The sequence below is a fragment of the Dunckerocampus dactyliophorus genome, chromosome 15, assembly GCF_027744805.1.
Source record: "Dunckerocampus dactyliophorus isolate RoL2022-P2 chromosome 15, RoL_Ddac_1.1, whole genome shotgun sequence".
NCBI classification, from domain to species: Eukaryota; Metazoa; Chordata; class Actinopteri; order Syngnathiformes; family Syngnathidae; genus Dunckerocampus; species Dunckerocampus dactyliophorus.
This window is the reverse complement of record NC_072833.1, coordinates 14,707,773-14,729,519: the sequence shown is the minus strand read 5'-3', so window position 1 is coordinate 14,729,519 and position 21,747 is coordinate 14,707,773. Positions and strand designations below refer to the sequence as shown.

Below are 21,747 nucleotides of genomic sequence, written 5' to 3'. Positions count from 1 at the left end.
CCTGTAGGACACAGTGTATGAGTACTATGTAAATGTCAAGAACAAAGCCTGGGCTCCGTTTGAAGATAAACTGCCAAAGGGCTGGCGCTACAACCCTAAGTAAGTAGCAAGATGGCATCCAGTAACATAACAAAGCTTTTACAACTTTCCGTCTCTTACAGCTCCCCATTCTATAAGATCATGGTTCCGACAGTGGACACAGTTCGCTACAACTACTTGGTCACAGCAATGGTGAAGGCACAGTATCCAGTGCTGCTCACCGGACCGGTCGGTACCGGGAAGACCTCAGTGGTCCATGGCGTCTTGCATACTCTGGACACTGGCCAGTGGTCCACACTTACTATCAACATGTCCTCACAGGTTGGTGCTAATTGCCTACATAATTTATATGGTACATCTGCACAATTTAGCCTGCGTCAACATTTTAATGTCATGGCTGTCCAGACCACCTCCAACAACGTCCAGGCCATTGTGGAAAGCCGACTGGAGAAGAGGACCAAGGGTGTGTTTGTGCCAGTTGGAGGGAAGGACCTGCTCTGTTTCCTGGATGACCTCAACATGCCAGCGAACGATCTCTTTGGCTCGCAGCCGCCATTAGAGCTGCTGCGTCTCTGGATTGACTACGGCTTCTGGTTTGATCGTCAGAAACAGACGACAACTTATGTCAAAGTAAGAGAAGGCAGGAAGGCGTTTGTTTTTTTACTCTGGTGCTTCCTGTGTTTGTATTACCCTTGCACACCAATACATGCTCTGTATAAGGATGACTTATGATGTCACAACTGTTAGAAAATGTCGCTGCTGGCCTCCATGGGACCCCCTGGCGGGGGAAGGACTCACATTTCTGGCCGCCTGCAGAGTCGTTTCAACCTCATCAACATGACATTCCCACATGTAAGTCCTGCTGACCTTCATTCCAATTTGCAACATTTACAACATGCACAAAACTATGGCACTGATGTGTTCAGGACTCCCAAATCCGCCGCATCTTCAGTACCATGATTAACCAGAAGCTGCAAGGTTTTAAGGAGGACCTCAAGCCATTTGGAGGGTTTCTTACCCAGGCAACCTTAGAGCTGTATTATTCAGTTACAGCTCGTTTTCTTCCCACTCCAGCCAAGACGCACTACCTCTTCAACCTCAGGGATATCTCCAAGGTACATGTTTTAGAAAAGTCTACCTCCAAGCAACCCATATTTCAAATTTTTTTGTCTGTGCCATTCTTTTAATATAGGTGTTTCAAGGTCTGCTGAGAGCACATCCAGAGTTCCATGATAGTAAACAGAATATGGTTAGATTGTGGATCCATGAGTGCTTCAGGTAACCACTCACAAGGTTTAAATAACCCCTGGTGGAGTCGATGTTGATATTTTCCACTTTGTTTACGGTCTAATGACAGTTGTTGTCAATTTCAGGGTTTTCTCTGACCGGCTTATTGACCAGACTGACATAGAAGCCTTTGCCACGTTGCTAGCTGAGAAAATGGGCTCCCTCTTTGACCTTGTTTTCCACAACATCTGCCCTGATAAACAACCTCCAGTATTTGGTAGATTAGTACAGAATTCTCACATAGATATAGGGATGAAGAAAAGATGGTAGCATAAACTGTGATACTCTGGTGTGTTTAAGGTGATTTCCTCAGTGAGTCTGGGGTGTATGAAGACCTTTTGGACATGAATAGTCTCAAGAAATTCATGGAGACTCAACTGGAGGACTACAACCTGACGCCAGGCATAGTGCCCATGAACCTAGTGCTCTTTCGGGATGCCATTGAACACAGTCAGAACACTAGAATACAACTCCAAAATCATATTTAATTTTTTTTATTGGAATATTCCATGACATTCCATAACATTTATGTGTTACTGTCACAGTAACCCGAGTGGTCCGTGTGATCAGCCAGCCAAGGGGCAACATGCTGCTTGTCGGTGTTGGGGGTTCGGGCCGACAGAGCTTGTCCAGGATGGCTGCCTCCATCTGCGAGTACAAGGTGTTTGAGGTGGAAATCACCAAACAGTACCGCAAGCTGGAATTCAGAGAAGGTAGGCTGATCGGAGAGCTCTCTGCCACCCTCTAGTACCACCTTAAACAATGATTTTCCTAACGTGATTCCAGATGTCAAGAAGCTGTACCGTTTGACTGGTGTGGACAACAAGCCCACTGTCTTCCTCTTCAACGACACCCAGATTGTGGATGAATCCTTCCTGGAGGACATCAACAACATCCTGAGCTCCGGAGAGGTCCCCAACCTCTTCAAGCAGGACGAGTTCGTGGAGATCTGCAACGCCCTGTCCGATTCCGCCAGGAAGGAGAATGTGGTGGAGACACCCGAATCCTTATTCTGCTTTCTAATAGAACGCGTCAGGAGCAACCTACACGTTGTTCTCTGCATGAGTCCCGTGGGAGACCCGTTCAGGTATCTTCACACTGCCCCCCACCCTCATCTGCTACTGGAGTCATGCATCCATTTAAATGATGCCAAAGCAAAGTGTCTGTCACTACAAGGATTGCTTGTTGCCTGCAGGAACCGTATTCTACAGTACCCGGCACTTGTCAACTGCACAACCATAGACTGGTTCTGTGAGTGGCCCAAAGATGCCCTACTCGAGGTTGCTGAGCGATACTTGGAGGGACTGGAACTTGGATCCTCTGAGGGGGTGAGAGAAAGATCATTGCAAGCTTCTACATATAGCATTGGTTCATGCCATTAAACCTCTACCAAGGCTGAACAAACCTAATTTAATTTCAACCCATTCTATTAAGTTGTTTTTTGTAAACCTGCCAAATACCAAATACGATAATTACACTTGTTTCATGACCTTGCAGAGTGCAACAAAGGTGGCCTCCATCTTTGTGACCACGCACCAGTCAGTGGTAGAGATGTCACACAGGATGAAAGTGGAACTGAGGAGACATAATTATGTGACACCCACCAACTATCTGGAGCTGGTGACTGGATATAAGAAGTAGGCATTTGTAGAAGTCAACAATGATGGCTGCACTTTGTTTTATGGCTTTGTAGCCTATTTAGTTTCATCTGTTTATTCAGGCTTCTGGGTGAGAAGCGCATTGAGCTGGGGGAGCAGGTGAGCAAACTACAAAATGGTCTTTTTAAGATCAGCGACACAGGTGAGAAGGTGGCAGCCATGACAGTGCAGCTGGAGGAGGCTAATAAGCAGGTGGCTGACTACCAGAAGGAGTGTGACGAGTACTTGACTGTCATTGTACAACAAACCAGGGAGGCGGACACTCAACAGAAGGTCAGATATCCAAGGTACTCAGTGGTGATAATTAGGGCTATCAAATATTTTAGTGTTTGGGTATTCTACTGAAAATTCCTTCAATTAATCAAGTAATCGGATAAAACAATTTTGCTTCTTTTAAGTTTTGCTCGGGCAATTATAAATACACAAGAGAAAATAAGACATTTCACTTAAAATTGAATGGCCAATTGGTTTCATTTATATAATCAGCATTTATATTTCTTAAATTCACATTGTGCGTAGGAACAAACTTAATTTATCCATCATGCTCAATGGGCGCACGTCTTGGGCTATCGTGTTTAAAATGCTATTTGTTAGCTCAGCTGCTTACTTGGGACTTGGTGCTTTTGGAATGCATGTGTCCATCCGAGAGTGTAATAATTTATTGGAAAAGGAGAGAAATAATAATTAGTTAATTGTCATTACTAGACTAACTTACGTGACGTAAGCACGTTAGTGATTTTTATTTATTTTTTGTAATTGACATACTTGAATTACTCCAAAGAATTGTTTCACTCATTGTGATAATACTTTACATAATGTCATGGTTGTGGAAGTCTTTGCCTTTCTGTGTGTTAGACGGTAAGCGCTAAGAAGGAAAAAATTGCAGCAGAAGAGATGCAGTGCAAAGCACTGGCAGAGAATGCACTGAGAGAGCTGGATGAAGCCCTGCCAGCTCTGGATGAAGCCACCAAGGTATGGCTGATCTGCTTGTCTTATCCATCCACTAAATTGTGTCCATCAACTGTGAATTTTTCCACCGCAAAGGCTCTTGAGTCTCTGAATAAGAAGGACATGACAGAGATTAAGTCCTATGGCCGTCCTCCTGCTCTGGTGGAGAAGGTGATGCAGGCGGTCATGACTCTTTTGAACAAAGAGCCCACCTGGGCAGAAGCTAAGAGACAGCTGGGTGAGCAAGGAGCACTGTTTTTTTGTTACTCTCTTCAAGTGTTTCAAGGAAATGAAAGCAAATAAAAAATCATAGGAAAATCAACACCTCTGTTTTCAATACGTACTCTAAAACAAGAATAGTTGGTCAGTCTGTCACTTTGGATGCTTGTGGCAGGTGAGGCCAACTTCATCAAAACCCTGATCAATTTCGACAAGGACAACATCTCAGACCGTGTGTTGAAGAGGATTGGTAACTACTGCAGACAGCCCGACTTCCAGCCAGAGATCATTGGCAAAGTGTCTCTGGCTGCAAAGTCTCTCTGCATGTGGGTCAGAGCCATGGAGGTATGGCTTCTCACCATGAACCATCACAGCAACAACAACAATATGGGACAGAACTGAAAGCAGAGGTGTGTTGCATTGTTGCAGGTGTATGGGTGTGTCTTCAGAGTGGTGGAGCCCAAGCGGGAGCTGCTGAATAATGCCACGGCCCAACTTTCAGAGAAGCAAGCTGAACTACAGGAGTCTGAGAACAAACTGAAAGAGGTACCTACCCACGAGATACATCGGGACAAAGATATATGAGAATAGCTGATATGGTTGGTGATGATAATGGTTTGTGCACAGGTGGGGGACAAACTGGCCATGTTGAACAAACAATACGCCGAAAAAGTGGCAACCAAGGAAGAGTTGAAGAGGAGGTCGGATGATATGGAGGTGAAATTGGACCGAGCTGACAAACTGGTGAAAGGATTGGCTGGGGAAGGGGTCCGCTGGCAGCAGACCGTTAAGGTACGATACAATCTCCCCGCCAATTTGTATGATAGATTTTTTTATACAGTATTCTTGAGTGTGAGGTGAGGTGAGTGTCAATGTGTATGTGTCAGGGTCTTGAAGAGAACATGGGTTACCTGGTTGGAGACTGTTTGCTTGCAGCATCTTTTCTGTCCTATATGGGTCCCTTCCTGTCCAACTATAGAGTGGAACTGCTTGAAATCTGGATGAGAGAGGTGAGAAATACATTCAAGTGTTCAATTGTCACGCAGTATTTAAATGTCTATCTCTCTGCCCTCTCCTCAGGTCCAGCTCCAGGAAATCCCGTGTACCCCAGGATTCAGTTTTGCCACTTTTCTCTCAAACCCTACAGTAGTGAGGGACTGGAATATTCAAGGCCTGCCCTCTGATGCTTTCTCCACAGAGAACGGAGTTATTGTCACCCGTGGCAACCGGTCAGGAAACATACACAAGTGGTGGTTTGAATTAGGGATGTCCCGATCCAATGCGGCTGTATTTTGAAGATCGGATAATATTGGCTTCCGCCACGAGATCGGGTCGATCTGGTTGCCATATAACATCCGTAACTCTGGGCCACACTCCAACACGTTATGTACGGTAATGCGCCTATTTTTGGTCATGCTGTGTAATAAAAAAGTAAATTCAGCAATACTTTGGTTGCGTTATTTTTAATGCTTTGAATAGCTATTTTCAGAACCATATTCAATTCCACAAATTCATGAAGCTAAAAAATGTGGATTGGGACATCCCTAGTGTGAATGGTCATTTGAAAAACAAATGAAACAAAAATTTAAAATTGTGTTTTTCTGGTCAAGATGGCCACTGATGGTGGACCCCCAAGGCCAAGCTCTGAAGTGGATCAAGAAAATGGAGCTGAAGCGAGTAAGTCATACCCCGGATAGTATCTATACAGTATATGTATATATACTATTTAATAAAAATCCGGTAAACGTTAGAATTTTTTTTTCCAATGAATGTTCTTCTGTGTGAATGTGTGCAGGGTCTTAAACTCATCGACTTCCAGATGCCAGATTACTTGCTTATACTGGAGAACGCCATTCAGTTTGGAAATCCTGTCTTGCTGCAGAATGTCCAGGAAGATTTGGATCCTTCTCTCAACCCAGTTCTCAACAAGTCCCTGACACGAATTGGTTAGACGCACATAATTCCTATGTGATGGTCACTGGTCAAGTCGACTTTAAAAGTTTGAAGTGCCTCACTTTGGTTTGCTTCCCAGGTGGCAGGCTATTGTTGAAATTGGGTGACAAGGAATTGGAATATAGTCCAGAATTTCGTTTCTACATCACCACCAAACTGTCCAATCCCCACTACACTCCAGAGATTTCTACAAAGACTACCATTGTCAACTTTGCTGTCAAAGAGCAGGTTGGAGTTTGTTGGGGTTTTTTTGTTTACATTTTTTGTTAGGTGCAGAAGATTTCTTATCATTCATTTCCTTAACTTCTCTGTGAATAATGCGCTAATTTTAATGTGTGTGCTGGCAGGGTCTGGAAGCCCAACTCCTTGGTATTGTGGTGCGTAAGGAGCGTCCAGACCTGGAAGAGCAAAAGGACAATCTGGTGATGAGCATTGCTTCAGGAAAGAGGCGCCTACAAGAGTTGGAAGATGAGATCCTCAGGTGAACACATTAGATTTTCCCCCACTTTCAAAGAAAAAACACTTCTATTTGAAAGTGGATGACGTCAATTACACGACTGTTTTCCCCTCCACCAGGCTGCTGAATGAGGCGAGCGGCTCCCTGCTGGATGACGTGCAGCTGGTGAACACCTTGCAGACGTCCAAAGTGACGGCCTCAGAGGTTTCAGAGCAGCTGGAGACCAGCGAAGTGACTGAAATCAAGATTGACACTGCTCGAGAGGTCTGGCGCAAAAGCAAGCTAACTGTGCTAATCGATCACTTTCTGTTTTTCATGATAAAAATGAATTGAATTAAATTTTTCAATTTGACAGGCCTATCGTGCATGTGCTCAGCGGGCCTCCATCCTCTTCTTCATCCTCAATGACATGGGCCGCATTGATCCGATGTACCAGTTCTCACTGGATGCCTACATCAACCTGTTCAACCTCAGTATTGAGAAGAGCAAGAGCAGTCTAAAGCTGGAGGAAAGGATTATCAACCTCAACGACTTCCACACATATGCGGTGTACAAGTAAGATGCAGGCAGGAGTTGAGATCATCATTTACTGTATCATCATCACCATTAAAATACTTTCTTTTGCACATTTCCTTGCAGGTATGCGTGCCGGGGTCTGTTTGAGATGCACAAGCTCCTCTTCAGCTTCCAAATGTGCGCCAAAATTCTCGAGGTTGCTGGCACACTCAACATGGTCGAGTACAGTTTCTTCCTCCGTGGTGGAATTGTAAGAAAAGCCAGTTGAAGTGCATGAGTGATTCATCAAAATCTTCTGCGATGACCAGCGACTACTGTGTTTGTGTTTCTAGGTACTTGATAAAAGGGATCAACTGGAAAACCCGTGCAGTAATTGGCTCGTGGATTCCAGCTGGGACAATATCACAGAACTGGACAAGCTGCCCAACTTCCATGGCATCATGGCCTCATTTGAAAAACAACCCCGGGACTGGAAGCTTTGGTTCACCAGTGCAGAGCCAGAGAAAGCACCACTACCAGGTTTGATGTATAAGGCGTACTGGTGTTTAAGCCGCACCCACTAAATTTAGAGGAAAAAACAGATTTGTACGTATATAAGCCGCACCGGACTATAAGACGCACATGTCCACATCATAAAATGGCATAAAATGGCGATGGAGGAATGGATGGATGGGTGGATGGCTGCTGAGGTGCTGCAATGCCTCTGTCCACCAGAGGGAGGCTGACATCATTGCAGCTCCCCGGCAGACACCAATGAAATGCATTATGTGAAGATGGTTTAATCTTGAAGATTTCACTTATATTGTGTGCTAAATGGGAGCTGGTCTTCTTGCATGCTGATATGACTAATTACTGCATTTTCTATGAGCCTCAAACGAAGGATGTTCCAAAATTGGCACAAAAATTATTCCAAAAACAGAAGACACAGGAACCTGAAGACAAATGCTTATTAAGTTTTGGAATGTAAAAAATATTTCTGGGGAAACTGTGCCCTCTAAAATCGTAGGAACTTGGGAATTTGAACCACTGTTGTGCATGACGTGTCCAGTTTTACGAGATTAGAGGGTTCACTTTTTTAATTAATTAACGTGCATACTGTATGTTTTGCTTTTTCTTTGGCTTTTTGCATTTCTTTGGCAACACAAATTTAAAAACCCGCCCACATGGCAGTTTCTCAGCGATGAAGTCCCATGTAGCAGAGTACCCTTAAGCCAGTCAAATTAATGGCCCAGTGAAAAACAATGAAAACCAAGACATTTTCGTCACTTTCTAAAAAAAAACAAAAAAGAAAGCCAGAACAGGACAAATCTTGGGAAAACAGGATTTTTGGTCACCCTTATTATGATTTGTTATTTAAAGGGATAGTTCGGATGAAGATGTATGACATCCCCATCAGCAGTGTAGTGCATCAACAGTGACTGACCCCCCAGTTCGTCCCGTGAGCCGAGTTCTGGTCGGATTTTGGTGATGAGGCCGAAGACGAAATCGCGCGATACTTGCATGTGATTGCACAATGCATTGTGGGCCGTGGGCGCCATTTTAGGACAACTGAATTTGTTTATATCAAAGTTGTAGAGAGATTCACGACGTAACAAACACATTGACTGCACAAAAGAGAAAGGCCATGGACCGTCCCGAGACGAGGGTGCATGACTTCTGAATTTTACGGCTTAAAGAGAAGACCATTGTCATTTCAGAGGGAGTGGCTCCATTATCTACTCCGGTTCCCGCGTAACAGTCTATCAACCCGGCAGCGCATCAAAGGTGACACTCTGTGTTTCTGCCTGTCTCATTTTACATCCAACAATCACCACTCATTTCTGCTTCCAACAACAAAACAAAAGCATTCAAACTTACTGTAGCATGTTCGCGGCAGCCGGAGTCAAACATAGCACGTTACCAGGCATCCTCGCCAGTGCACTCCTGCGACGTCACTGCCGCCTGCAGTTGTTGTTGTTCAAGTTACATGTTTATTGGTTCTAAAATGTTGATATTTAGTGGGAAAATTTGCTTTGGTTAGAGTCTGTTTTGGTTTGAGTTGGACCTTCTGGAACGGATTAATGACGTTAACCAAGGCACCACTGTGTTATTTGTTGTTGTTGAACATTTATTTGTTCAAACTGTTCTTTTATATCACTAATGATTACATAAGATAGCCACTAGTGTTCTTCTGGTGGTCTACTGAAAGTGCCAAATATACCAATCCATCCATCCATTTTCCTCTGCTTACCCGGGTCCGGGTCGCGGGGTCAGTAGCCTCAGAAGGGAAGCCCAGAACACATTGCACCGGACCCTTATGCTTGTCCCCGCAAGTGGTGGGTCTATGTGGGGGAGATCCTGTGTGGCTTCTTCGGGCTGGGCCCCATGGGTGAAGGCCTGACCACCAGGCGCTAGCCTGCGAGCCCCTCCTCCGGGCCTGACTCCGCGTATTTATTCATAAGGTCTTCTGAATCACTCTTGGTCTGGCCCGTCACTTAGGACCTGTTAGCCTTGGGAGAACCTACCTGTAGCGACAGTTACGTCTCGTCCTAGTCGCTTCTGGGTGCGGGGAATTCAGGTAATAACGCGCTCCAATAATGCCATGTCCAGACGGATGCTTACGTTGGAATCAATGTGTTTATTGTATAAAAGGAATAAAACAATTAATTACACGTTGAAGATACTAAATGTTATGGCTGGTTGAATGTATGGGAGTGTAAAAGCGGTGCAATGATGTATGTGTGAGCGGTAAAAACCGTGTGACCTCCCGTCACCCTCCTTTCATGCACTATCACATCTGCACCTATATATGCAACACCTCCACACTGCCACCAGTGATCAACCAATCATAACACACCGCAATTACCCTAACACAAACCAGGTGAACTAAACCCAAAGCAACATAAATGGCTCCTACACTACCAGAAGCATATATCCCCAGACAACTTAGCTCCTAGGATCATTTGGGCACTCAAACCCCTCCACCACTATAAGGTGGTGATTCAAGTCAAATATAGTAAAATATAAAAATCAAAAAAACATAATGAAATAACTTCAGTGAATCTTTGCCCTATCAAATGATAAATCAATGAATCAAATACATGCACTTAATACTTTGTATATATACTTTGTAGTTGTATAAAATGTTTTTTCAGCGATTAATCATCATCATGTATATATTGTACATTGCACATATTTTCAGCTGTTTTATATCTAATTATCAGCATGTGACTTGTAACATAGTACATTCATTTGTAAATGACCGGGATCCACAAAGCATGTCGAAGGATTAGCCGTTCATCTCTTAGCAACAACAAAATGATCCTCTAACTTGCATAAAATTACCTACCGACATTGAAATGCATTATTTCAACTACAGAGTGCTCAGTATGTTGCATAACAATCTGCTTTTACAGATATTTACTGACCTTTCGACCTCCACACAATGTGACTTTCCTCGGTTGTTGTACCAACATGCTGACTTGTCCCCTCTGTCTTCCCTGTACCTGCACCACTACACAAGCAGCACCAAAGGCACACTGACATTCAGTGGTATCATTCAGGATTGCATTAATGCTTTACTTCCATTAGGATGCAGCAGCACAAACTTAAGTGCACATTTTGAGTGTGTTTTTGTTATTTGTTTCTAATTAATCATGGAGTGGTGCAGCAATGGACGCAATAATGATTGTTAAATTCAACTGCTGATCTCTCAGGAAGTGTCTTTTATTGCCCATCATCCCTCCAATGGGAGAGTTGTGTCTTTTTTTGAGTCTTTTCGAGTCTTTTTGTTTTTTGTTCCCAAACCGCCCTCGGTTAAGCCATGTTGCCTCTGTCTGCCCCCTGCAGGAGACTGGGAGAACAGCTGTAATGAGCTCCAGAGGATGCTCATAGTCCGTTCTCTGCGGCCAGACCGCGTCTTATTCTGCTCCACCACCTTCATCGTCAACAACCTGGGGCCTCGCTTTGTGGAGCCACCCGTTCTCGACATGAGGGCTGTGAGTACGTCATTTTTTACTTCTTACTACTCGCTCAGTGCTGACCCATAACCCTGTCTTCATACTAGGTTGTAGACGAATCCACGTGCAGGACTCCTCTGGTCTTTGTCTTGTCTCCTGGCGTGGACCCCACAGGAGCCCTGCTGCAGCTGGCTGAGACATCGGGTATGAGTAAACTCTTCCACGCTCTCTCACTGGGTCAGGGCCAGGCTCCCATCGCCAAGAGAATGATCCAAGAGGGCGTGAATAAAGGTAACTAATATTAATATCAGCATCCTAGAGTTTTGTCATTGATTTTACACATGACAAATGACTTGGAAGAGGTCTCACCTGTGAGTGCCTATTTCTTCCATTTGTCTGCTCCAGGTCACTGGGTCTTTCTTGCCAATTGCCACCTCTCACTCTCCTGGATGCCTGAGCTGGACAAGCTGGTGGAGCAGTTGGAGGTGGAGAAGCCCCACACAGACTTCCGACTCTGGCTAAGCTCTTCGCCACATCCCGATTTTCCCATAAACATCCTGCAGGCGGGCATCAAAATGACTACAGAGCCTCCAAAGGTAGAGCCTCGAGCACTGTGTTATCTCCACAATATGGACATATACACATGCATACATGGCTCATGTCCTCTCTCGTCCTCAGGGAGTGAAAGCCAACATGAAGCGTCTCTACCACTTGGTGACTGAGGCTCAGTTCACCCGCTGCTCCAAACCAGTCTTCTACAGGAAGCTGCTCTTCTCCCTCTGCTTTTTTCACAGCATCCTGCTGGAAAGAAAGAAGTTCCTGCAGCTTGGCTGGAACATTATCTACGGATTCAATAATTCAGACTTTGAGGTAACGAATGTTGATGGGGTTATCCATGAAATAATTGGCTTAATGAGCTGAGCTACTCGTGGAACCATGCTGTGCTCAATGTGCACCCGTATCCAATTCAGGCTGTTAACGTCACGTCGTCTCCCGCAGGTTAGCGAGAATCTTCTCAGTCTGTACCTGAACGAGTATGACAACATACCTTGGGATGCCCTCAAGTATCTCATTGCGGAGGTGAATTATGGAGGTCATGTGACTGATGACTGGGACAGACGCCTTCTCACCACATACATCAACGACTACTTCTGCGAGGCAGCTGTCACTGAGCCTTATTTCAAGTAAGAGGCACACAAATGATTCTATACTGTATACAGTACAGCCATAAAGGCCATGTCAAGATTGTCTACCAATTGCATTGGCCTGCGCTCGGCAACCTCCAAATGTGCTTAGACAGCATGGGCTGAGATGATTTTGACCAGTTAATGGAAATACCCTTGTGGCTTTCACTCCTCCTCACATCTGCAGCATGCCAGCACCACCCTGTGGACATGAAGTGGCTGCCACTTTTTTAATGGCGCTGTAGCTCACCAATATGCATTCAAAACACAAACATATTTCAATTATCTTCTTAGGTTGTCAACTTTATCCTCATATTACATCCCCCACGATGGACCCCTTTCCTCCTACAAGGACTTCATCAACATGCTGCCAGCCACAGAGCACCCCGACTTGTTTGGCCAGCACCCCAATGCTGACATTGCCAGCCAGATCGCTGAAACCAGGTCCTTGTTTGACACACTTCTGTCCCTGCAGCCACAAGTGACCAGCGCCAGCACAGCGGGTTCTGGACCAAGTCGTGAGGACAAGGTGTGGTGAAGGACAAAAAGGGAATTAAAGAAATGTGATTCACTTTTTGGGTCAAATTGTCTCTGATACAGCTACATTATACTTGTAATAAGGCCCATAAGGACAATCTCCTAAGTAAACAAACCTTGCCCTGCAACCGAGAGACGCCCATTATTTGGTTATGCAACACTGAGAGATGCTTATCACTGTAACGTGATACAGAATGGACTCCTTCATGGGCCAGCACTGTTCCCCATTACTTGGGTGCATACATTATTGTTCTCCTGCACTCTCCTGTCGCTCCTTTCCTATTGGGCTATATCTCAAATTCATCATCGTCTTCAACTGTGTATCCTTTGATTTGTACTCTCTGTAGGTGCTGGATCTGTTAGCCGACGTGCGCCAGACGATCCCGGCCGTGATCGACTACGAGGGCACCAGCGGACTTTTTCTGGATCCTTCACCGCTCGATGTGGTCCTGCTGCAAGAGATCCAGAGATACAACTCCCTGTTGAGCACTATCATGTATGATCCCCATGCTACATTGTTATTTTCAGCTAGTATAAGTCCAAAACCATCTTCTGTGCAAAATGTGCATAACTGAAGGGGGTAAGAGTAGCAGATTAGCATGTTGAATGTTTGTGTATTAGATCATCCTTAGTGGAGCTGGAGAAGGGAATCAAAGGCTTGGTAGTGATGTCATCGAGCTTGGAGGAGACCTTCAACTGCATGTACGACGCCCGAGTTCCACCATTGTGGGAGAAGGTGACACACACACACACACACACACACACACACGCACACACACTTTCCCTACAGTGACATCTACGTTTTCATCTTTTATCTTGTATTTCTGTTTTTAAAGTTGTTCTTAAATGTGTATTTACCCACTACACTGACTGGCTGTAAATGCTGCAACAAAGCCAACATCTGTGGACCTAATCATAGTGTAATAACCAGAGTAAAGCTTTCAAGGCCTGCCCTTCTTTCTGAAAAAGACCCTGAGCTTATTGAGCGCCAGCCAAAGGCTTATTACTGCTCGGTGTGTGTGTGCGTGCGTGGTTGTGTGTGTGCATGCGTCCGCGCGCGTGCATGTGCATGCGCATTCCATTTTATAAGAGCACTGTAGAGGTCTTAGCTCTGCTACCTCCAGCTGAGCTCCTCTGTTTAACTGACCACTTGCTGCACTGAAAACTTGCTTGTCCATTTCTCATCCCTGCTTTTCCAGTTGTCTTTGTTGTCTTTCTCTTCTCTTTCACTCATTGCAATAACAGCCTGACCGTTCTACTTATTCAACCTTGCCTGCGCACCCTGTAGGCTGCAACGCTAGCTAAAAGCAAACATAGTTGATTAAAAGTGACTGTGCTCTGTCTGGGTCCACCAGGCGTATCCCTCTCTCAAGCCCCTGGCGGCGTGGACCCGTGACCTCTGCCAACGAGTTCTTCAGTTTGCACGCTGGGCAGAGCAGGCACAGCCCCCCAACCTCTTCTGGTTGTCGGGCTTCACCTTCCCCAACGGATTCCTCACCGCCGTGCTGCAGTCAGCCGCTCGGCAGCACAAGGTGAGCAAATGATGCCACACAAGCAATATCATCATCATCATCGTTATTATTACCAGAATGCTCCAATTACAGCAGAGCATTATTTACCCAAACCTCAACAAGGACAGGGCGCTAATTGGAAGCTAGCGATAATTGCAGAGAGTCTGTAATTTCCTAAATATGAAAAGTCATTATATATAACAAGTTCATTTTTTATTTGAATAATGATTTGGAATGCATGAGAAAGTAGCTCTGTTTTGACCACATGGTAATTTATTAACAACTGCATTGGACAACACAGCAGCAACAGAACCAATGCTGTAATAGCGGTACGGAACAAACTGCTGAGCCAGCATTAATAGTGCTGATGAGTTTATTGAAAACAACAGTACGGCAAGTGGAACATGCATGAGTTTCACACCAACAGCCAAGTATCGGAGCCAACATTTTAAAGCGCATGCTGAGCTAGATAAAGCCTTTGGATGCGGCCCAATCATGATACTTATGTCAGAGTCAGCTACTGCCATCTTGTGGAGTTAATAAACACTACATCAGGAGCTTGCCTATGCCACAGCCAATGTTTTATTACGTGACTCTAAAGAAAGACCCAGGTGGTTATTTGCTTGTGTGGACCATGCACCCAGAGACTTGGCGGTTAGTTGAAAAGAGGTGTTAATTGGAGCATTTATGGTGTAGTAGTGTAAACCACAAGTGCCTTCCCTATGTGCAGGTATCAGTTGACACACTGTCCTGGGACTTTACAGTGTCCAGTGTAGATGACAGCCACATCCAGAACCCACCCAAGGTGATATCTTTCTAGCCACACGTTCTTATTTGTTTGCTACTAATATTAAAGTTTCTAATTGGTTGCCTCCAGGATGGAGTGTATGTGCGAGGTTTGCACCTGGAGGGGGCCGCCTGGGACAAGAAGGGCTTGTGCCTGGTAGAGGCCGAGCCCATGCAGATGGTATGTCCCATTCCCGCTATCAACTTCAAGCCAGTGGAGAACCGCAAGAAGATGGCGAAGAGTGAGGACCATGTTTTTGCTTTTTTTTCAACTTTGTGATTGATATTCACTGTCACAGCATTGTATGTCTTTCCATTCTTGTTTGCAGACATTTACCTGTGTCCTTGCTACTACTTTCCCGTGCGTTCGGGTGGGGCAGGCAGAGCCTCGTTTGTGATCGCCGTGGAGCTGAAATCAGGAGCCGTAAACCCGGATCACTGGATCAAGAGAGGAGCAGCTCTCCTAATGAGCCTGGACAGCTAACATACTCACAGGATACAGATGGATCTATGCATTTTTATTTTTATTTGTTCCCTCACAAACTCAAACAACAGTGTGCAGCAATCATGCAAATTCCTGTGCAAACTGGGAGAGGAGAAGAAAAGGACAGAGGCAGGAGGAGTGAACCTATTCAAACAAATGAATTTTAATGAAGCCTCGCAGAAAAGACACAATCTTTCAGACTCTGGACTTCCCTGCTGGCCAGGGAGGGAGAAAAGAAAACAAGAAGTGAGCTGGGAGGAAGAATGATCCGGTAATGAGAGGGGGGGTGGGGGGGTGGGGGGGGTTCAAGGTTGTATTCAGACTTAAGGATTGTCCCCTGAAAGCCCACCAGACTTCCTCTGGCTTTAAGAGGCTCTTTATCGGAGCTGGCTCATTCTGTGTGGAGACACTGGTGGTCTCCTTGTTGGTGGGTGGGAGATGGAAGAGGAGCGGAATTCACATTAAAATAAGCTTGTCCTTCGGGCTGCCTTGTAACATAAACATGTAGCTTGAAAGAAGAAGATACTGTGGGAATTATTTTGCTGGTGTTTGTTGTGAGCTGGGAATGACAAAATGAATATTCCAACACAGGAATGCACATTGCTTTCAGTGAGAAGGCAAATTTGCTCATGATGATAAGTAATGGAACATCTGGCCTTCAGTGAGGACCAGTCCAGTTCTTCTACACCAAAGGCATCCAAGCATGGACCTTCCTCAAAGTTGGAAGTGTTCACAATGCTAAAGAAGACAAAAATGAAGAGTGACGAAGGTGGTCAAGTCTAATGGATTCATTGATTGATTATGAGACTGTTGCCCAACAAGTGTACTGTGTATTATTAGGGTGCCTTCCGGACCAGAAATTTTAAAAAGATAGCATTCACTCTCGTCTTTTTTGTGAGCAGACTAAATAATGCTGTTAAGTATTCGCATAGTCACGCCTTGATTGGACCACTCATGTGACATTTCCGACTCGTCCAAAACAACATGATGTCTTCAAGGTTACTTACACTTGTAGGATGTTTTTTGTGGTGAAACAAAGGGAATAAGTCAAAAAGGTTCCTGGAAAGCATCTTTTGCACCCTAAACGTGCTAGTAGGACTACAAATGTGAACTCACCCTTAAAGTGCAAGTACAGGAGCTCTTCCTAATATTAAATCTTAAAAAAAAAAATTCTGCCAACCTAAGAATAGAATAGGGCTGAAACAAATTCAAATTTTCAAGTAACAAATCTTAAAGCTTACAGAAAGACAGTAACAAGACTGGAACAGTCCAAATGTTCCGCGCGGCAGGTTGGACTTCCAGTTTTGTTTTCATGTGATTTCCTGTTTATAACTCTTAATTTAGTAGTTTATTTTCCTGTTTGGCACTGTAGGCGGCGCCTTTAGTTTGGTTTGTGGATGCTAAGTATGCACAGGGTGCTGATTTGTAATCACTGGACTATTTTAGTGTAGTTGCTTTTGCTAGTTGCTAGTTCATTGTTGGTTTGACCTGTTTGTTGATGTCAACTTGTGCTTTTGCTCGCTTTAAATTTATTTTTTCGTGGACTTCTGCTGTATACCTGCTCTTTGCATTTCAACTGTATTCTGGTTTGCATTAGTTTGAACGCCTGTATTTACGTTCTCTCTTTTTGGTCATGTTTGAGGTTTTTTTTTTTTTCATCACCCTCCACAGTGATCCCATGTTGCTCCTTAGCCAGTTCCTGTGTTTTTGTATTTTTGACTCGGATACTTGTGAATCGTGTCGTACTTCACAAGCGCCCCTCTTTCCCCTAATAAAAGACTCATTTGACTGCAACTTGCAACATGTCCTGGAATCTTGGGGTAGTGCAAAACCTAACATAATGAACCGGCCAGATGAAAGCTACCACTCGAGTATGACTTTGTTGTTTTTGGAATGGTTGGTTTAGTATGAGTACCATAAGCCTGAGAAGTCCATGAAGTGGGGCCCTATCGCCTGCTTACTGCCTGTCTGTCTAGTCACCTCCAGCTGCTGCTTGATGCAAGCCAAAGGCCCAGTCACCCACAACTCTTGCTCAAGGCCACGATAAGTGACTTTCCGTAAAGTATGAATCAGTATTGATAAATGGGATGTTTTTTTAGTTAAAGCACAGAAAACCTATTTATGACTTTTCTAAATACGGTTTTTAACATTAGAGCCATGAGGGATCACTGCAGGGACATAAGAGATGGCCGCCACTGGCATAGCAAGCTACCAAACTAACTATTTACCTTCTCCATTTGACTTATTCTGAACTTAGTTTTTCAAACGGAGTGGGGAAGAAGGACAAAGTAAGAAGCCAAAAACTTACCACTTCCACACGGAATGGGAGAACTGTTTTTCACTCTACCATGCTACTACATGCAGTGTGAAGATAATATAACGTCATGTCTCATCAATGTTACATTATTGACGGCTAGTAACCAGAATACTACATATAACTTTCAATATTTTTTTACTAATAATGGGCCATAGTCAATTACAAAACAGCGACCATTTATGAATTAATTTTTTAAAAACCTCAATAGAATGAGGGAGCGGCATTTGAAACTGTAATGTTGCGAGGGACGACTATCAACATTTCAGCCTTTTCTCATTACATTTTGCTTTGTTTCTCTATGTTTCATGTTTGCCCGTTTTTTTGTTTTATTTTTCATTTATTTAGCCAATGTCCTGTGGGCCAATAAAAAACAAGCCATGGACCGCAAATGACCGCTGGGTCACACGTTGGACACCTCTTATGTAAACTCTTATGTAAACCCGGTATGGTGTATTACATTTTTTTTTTAAATCTTGAAACAGTGTAATCAATGAAGTGGTGATAATAGATGCTCTGCCTTGTGTATTTACCGTACTTAGAGGGACATTTAGACGGAATCAGCTTCTTGTCTGCCTGCTGTTTTCATTTGATTTCAACAGTTATCTCTTTTGGGGAAACATTAGCACTCTGCCATCTCCTCTCCAACTTTTCATTTTTGGAGTGACTCTTAACTGGACGTCCACTTCTGCATAACGACATTTGGGCAGGTTTTTTTTTTTTTTTCTTTTTTGTTTTTTTACAGTATGTGACTATGGAGGCGGGGCAGTCAATGTCCAAGACTCTTCCATCGAAAATAAACCTGCATGAGGGAAGAGAGAAAGGAAAGAAAGGGAGGGACGAGGAGGAAAGGAAGGCAAAGGGCTCTTCAGCGGGCACACACGGGAAAAGAGCCTCTGCGTGTCATCGGAATTAAAACTGCGCAGTTTCTTCTGCGGAGTGCCTGCGTGGACCTTCCTCTGTGGAATGTATTTGTGGAGCGGATCGGATCAGAGGGTTCCGGCAGTCACTTCAGCCTCCGATCCTCAATGATCAGGCAGTTTTTCCACCAGATGGTCTCTCGTAGCGGAGGAGGAGAAGCGATCATGCCTTGCCCATGGGCCAACACCTCCAATGCCTGCCATCGCATGTTTGCACCTCAAGGCGTCATGGATGTGCAGTGGGAGCGATGGGGGTTCTTTGGAGGGGAGAGGTATTTGTTTTTGCGCCAGAGGAGAGGAGATGCAGGTTTTCCGATTAAAAACGACGAGGCAGATCCCCTGGCAGATGTTTGAGGAAGGTGATGTAAAGGTAAGAAATATCAAATAGTACCTGCAAGGCAACATTTTGGGCACACAATCAATAACAGGCTGCAGCTACTGTAACACTCTGTCTCACACAAACACACACACACACACACATACTGTGTATTGTTGCAGGCCTTTTTGGACACAAACTCTCCTTTGTGAAGCATGTTTATGAACATACATCATGTCTGATTTTTGGAGTGCTCATGCACACTATGGAGACCCATTACAAGTTTTGCACACTTGAATGTGTCGATGGTGTTTTCTCCCAAATTCTGTTTTTCAGAAGGTGAGGTGTCGCAATCACCGTTTTAATAAATCAATGCGCAGAGTCGTGCCCACGCTGCGAACTGGCGCAGTGTTGCACAATTTTAGCAGGGGGGTGGGGGGGTAATGGTGGCTTTTTGGATTACATACGCGCTCGTTGTGGAGGAGGAGTGTCGTAGTTTGTCTCCCATATGTCATGTGATTAAGTTGTGGCGGGTTCTCTGCTTTTTCCAGGAAGAGCATTTGAATGTTCTTCCTCGGGATGAAGTCTTGTCTCCACCCCTCTCCCGCTGCACTTCATCCTCGGGGCCACTGGAGGGCGCCCCAGCACCACATTGGTGAGCTGAACGCTCAACGTTTGTTTTGGTATAAAACTTCGCTTTGCAACACTTTGAAACTTATACGCGGTAATAAAACAAAACAAGATCTGCATGTTTGGAGCAACTACTAGACTTTTACTTCAATTTAGTGTCTGTGTGTGTGTCTCTCACAAGAGTACAGTCGTCCTTTTCGATTGCCACCCCCTCGTTATATTGCTGTTTTCCAGAAATTAATTAATTAATACATGATCGCTGTTTCGTGGTAGACTATGATCTATTATACACCAAAAGATATTGAAATACAAGTGAGATTGAAATACAAGTGATATGTAGTATTCTGGTCACTAGGCGTCAGTAATGACACCAAACATTGAGACACCACCTTACATTACATTACCATAACACTACATGAAGTCAGGAAGTTATGTCCGACATCATAGAGTGAAAAAAAGTTATCCTCCCATCCCGTGTGGAAGAGGTAAGTTTTTTTGGCTTCTTTAGTTTAGAAGAAATACATTTAAGCTAACTGGTTAGCTCACTAGCTTGCTAGCTAGCAACCGTTAAGTCCCTGCAGCATAAGAGTTGTGCAATGCGATGTAAACAATGAATAATAGGAGTGTAATGGTGACTATAGGCATGTTATTTCATGTTTACAGGGCCCTAATAATGTTAAAAAACGTATTTAGGAAGTCATAAACGGGTTTTCTATGCCCTAACTATGAAAAGATTTGGTTTATTAACACTGAATCCTGTGTTGCGGATATTCATTTATTGCGGTCGGGTGTGGAACCAATTAACCGGTAGAAACGAGGGACGATCGTACACCCCTCACATTTCCTCAAATATTTTAGGATATCTTTTAAGGGGACAACGCTGAAGAAACAAAACTTGGATACAACATAAAGTAGACAGTGTACAGTTTGGATAACTGTGTAAATTTGCTGTCTTCTCAAAATAAGTACACGCAGTTAAACTGAACATTTTGGAGTGTGCTTTTATTGTGGGCAACCTACAGCACACCTGTGCAACAATCATGCTGTCTAATCAACATCTTCATATGCCACACGTGAGGTGGACAAACTATGAACTATGAACAATGGACGTTCACGAACACAGATTTAGACAGATTACTAATATATATAATATATATATACAATATATCGAGGGAAAGGCTTCTTGAGACGTCATCTGTACTTCTGTAAAGAAGATATATATACAATATATTCAGTATTTGTGAGGCATAGGCCTTTTGTGTACATAGAACAAGTTTTAGATATTTGACTTCAGCTCATGAAAAATGAGAGCAAAAACAGAAGTGTTGCGTTTATATTTTGGAGTGTATACTATAAACAGTACACACAGCAGTATATGGTATACCGTATATACTGTATGCTGTGCGTAATACAACACTTTGTCCAGTAGATGTCGATACATTCACACACATGCTTAAAGGGGCCCTATCCTGCTCGTTTGACAGGCTTTTAAAATAATATTGGTCTGCAGTAGGGCACCATAATAAAGTACAAAATACAAATCTCAAGTTGTGTACAGGGTAAATCTACATTCTTCCCCTTTTGACTGAGGCGAGAGCAGAGGAGCAGTGACCACAAGGTAGATCTTTAACTCCCTAAACACAAAAAAATATTTTCTTTGCTGCCTTACTCCGGTGCAGTAATGAGGCATTCAGTATTAGAGAAATGTGTGCTTTAAAAAAAAAAAACGCCTGCAACAAAACTTCCAAATGCCAGAGTTTTGATAAAAAAGGTGAGAAACACTATTGAATTCAAGAAAGAATTCATAGCAAAGTAGAAAATGTAGCGTTTTATCAACAGGATTGTAATGTAAACATTTATTCGTTAACACAGGTTGTAGGGGGAATGGTTTAAAGCAGGTGTCCCCAACCACTGGGCGGCGGAAAGCTTTAGGTGCAATGATGTAAAAAAATACTTGAAAAATACATTTGTAAATAACTACATCAAATTTTATGTAAATGCATATACATTTTAGAAATATGGCCATTATTTTATTTAAAAAATAGCATAC

At 43.8% G+C, this 21,747-nt stretch overlaps 2 protein-coding genes across 8 annotated transcripts in view; both read left to right on the top strand.

Moving 5' to 3' along the window:
* dnah2 (dynein, axonemal, heavy chain 2) overlaps positions 1 to 17,286 on the top strand; it is a 32,792-nt gene extending 15,506 nt beyond the window's left edge. The window contains exons 43-82 of the mRNA XM_054800649.1: positions 8 to 99; positions 162 to 360; positions 445 to 669; positions 787 to 891; positions 966 to 1,154; positions 1,232 to 1,317; positions 1,413 to 1,543; positions 1,627 to 1,776; positions 1,872 to 2,039; positions 2,113 to 2,413; positions 2,522 to 2,654; positions 2,824 to 2,963; positions 3,047 to 3,257; positions 3,840 to 3,956; positions 4,029 to 4,170; positions 4,327 to 4,496; positions 4,581 to 4,697; positions 4,779 to 4,943; positions 5,039 to 5,161; positions 5,232 to 5,380; positions 5,762 to 5,828; positions 5,947 to 6,097; positions 6,184 to 6,332; positions 6,452 to 6,585; positions 6,681 to 6,825; positions 6,917 to 7,116; positions 7,201 to 7,327; positions 7,410 to 7,596; positions 10,906 to 11,054; positions 11,123 to 11,306; positions 11,421 to 11,611; positions 11,694 to 11,885; positions 12,015 to 12,199; positions 12,494 to 12,728; positions 13,084 to 13,232; positions 13,358 to 13,472; positions 14,092 to 14,268; positions 14,978 to 15,052; positions 15,125 to 15,275; positions 15,363 to 17,286. Coding sequence (XP_054656624.1) covers positions 8 to 99; positions 162 to 360; positions 445 to 669; positions 787 to 891; positions 966 to 1,154; positions 1,232 to 1,317; positions 1,413 to 1,543; positions 1,627 to 1,776; positions 1,872 to 2,039; positions 2,113 to 2,413; positions 2,522 to 2,654; positions 2,824 to 2,963; positions 3,047 to 3,257; positions 3,840 to 3,956; positions 4,029 to 4,170; positions 4,327 to 4,496; positions 4,581 to 4,697; positions 4,779 to 4,943; positions 5,039 to 5,161; positions 5,232 to 5,380; positions 5,762 to 5,828; positions 5,947 to 6,097; positions 6,184 to 6,332; positions 6,452 to 6,585; positions 6,681 to 6,825; positions 6,917 to 7,116; positions 7,201 to 7,327; positions 7,410 to 7,596; positions 10,906 to 11,054; positions 11,123 to 11,306; positions 11,421 to 11,611; positions 11,694 to 11,885; positions 12,015 to 12,199; positions 12,494 to 12,728; positions 13,084 to 13,232; positions 13,358 to 13,472; positions 14,092 to 14,268; positions 14,978 to 15,052; positions 15,125 to 15,275; positions 15,363 to 15,517 — 6,231 coding nt within the window. The 3' untranslated portion in view covers positions 15,518 to 17,286. The remainder of the gene's footprint in view (positions 1 to 7; positions 100 to 161; positions 361 to 444; positions 670 to 786; positions 892 to 965; positions 1,155 to 1,231; positions 1,318 to 1,412; positions 1,544 to 1,626; positions 1,777 to 1,871; positions 2,040 to 2,112; positions 2,414 to 2,521; positions 2,655 to 2,823; positions 2,964 to 3,046; positions 3,258 to 3,839; positions 3,957 to 4,028; positions 4,171 to 4,326; positions 4,497 to 4,580; positions 4,698 to 4,778; positions 4,944 to 5,038; positions 5,162 to 5,231; positions 5,381 to 5,761; positions 5,829 to 5,946; positions 6,098 to 6,183; positions 6,333 to 6,451; positions 6,586 to 6,680; positions 6,826 to 6,916; positions 7,117 to 7,200; positions 7,328 to 7,409; positions 7,597 to 10,905; positions 11,055 to 11,122; positions 11,307 to 11,420; positions 11,612 to 11,693; positions 11,886 to 12,014; positions 12,200 to 12,493; positions 12,729 to 13,083; positions 13,233 to 13,357; positions 13,473 to 14,091; positions 14,269 to 14,977; positions 15,053 to 15,124; positions 15,276 to 15,362) is intronic.
* Positions 17,287 to 18,579: 1,293 nt separating this feature from the next.
* Positions 18,580 to 21,747, top strand: part of LOC129167858 (lysine-specific demethylase 6B-like) — a 64,676-nt gene continuing 61,508 nt past the window's right edge. For 4 of the 7 annotated variants that reach the window (XM_054752477.1, XM_054752478.1, XM_054752479.1 and 1 more), the window contains exon 1: positions 18,580 to 19,121. The gene's annotated coding sequence lies outside the window, so the exon portion shown is untranslated. Of the gene's footprint in view, positions 19,122 to 19,618; positions 19,723 to 19,767; positions 20,183 to 21,747 lie in introns of those variants that run through there. The other 3 variants (XM_054752473.1, XM_054752481.1, XM_054752474.1) reach the window with 3 other exon arrangements.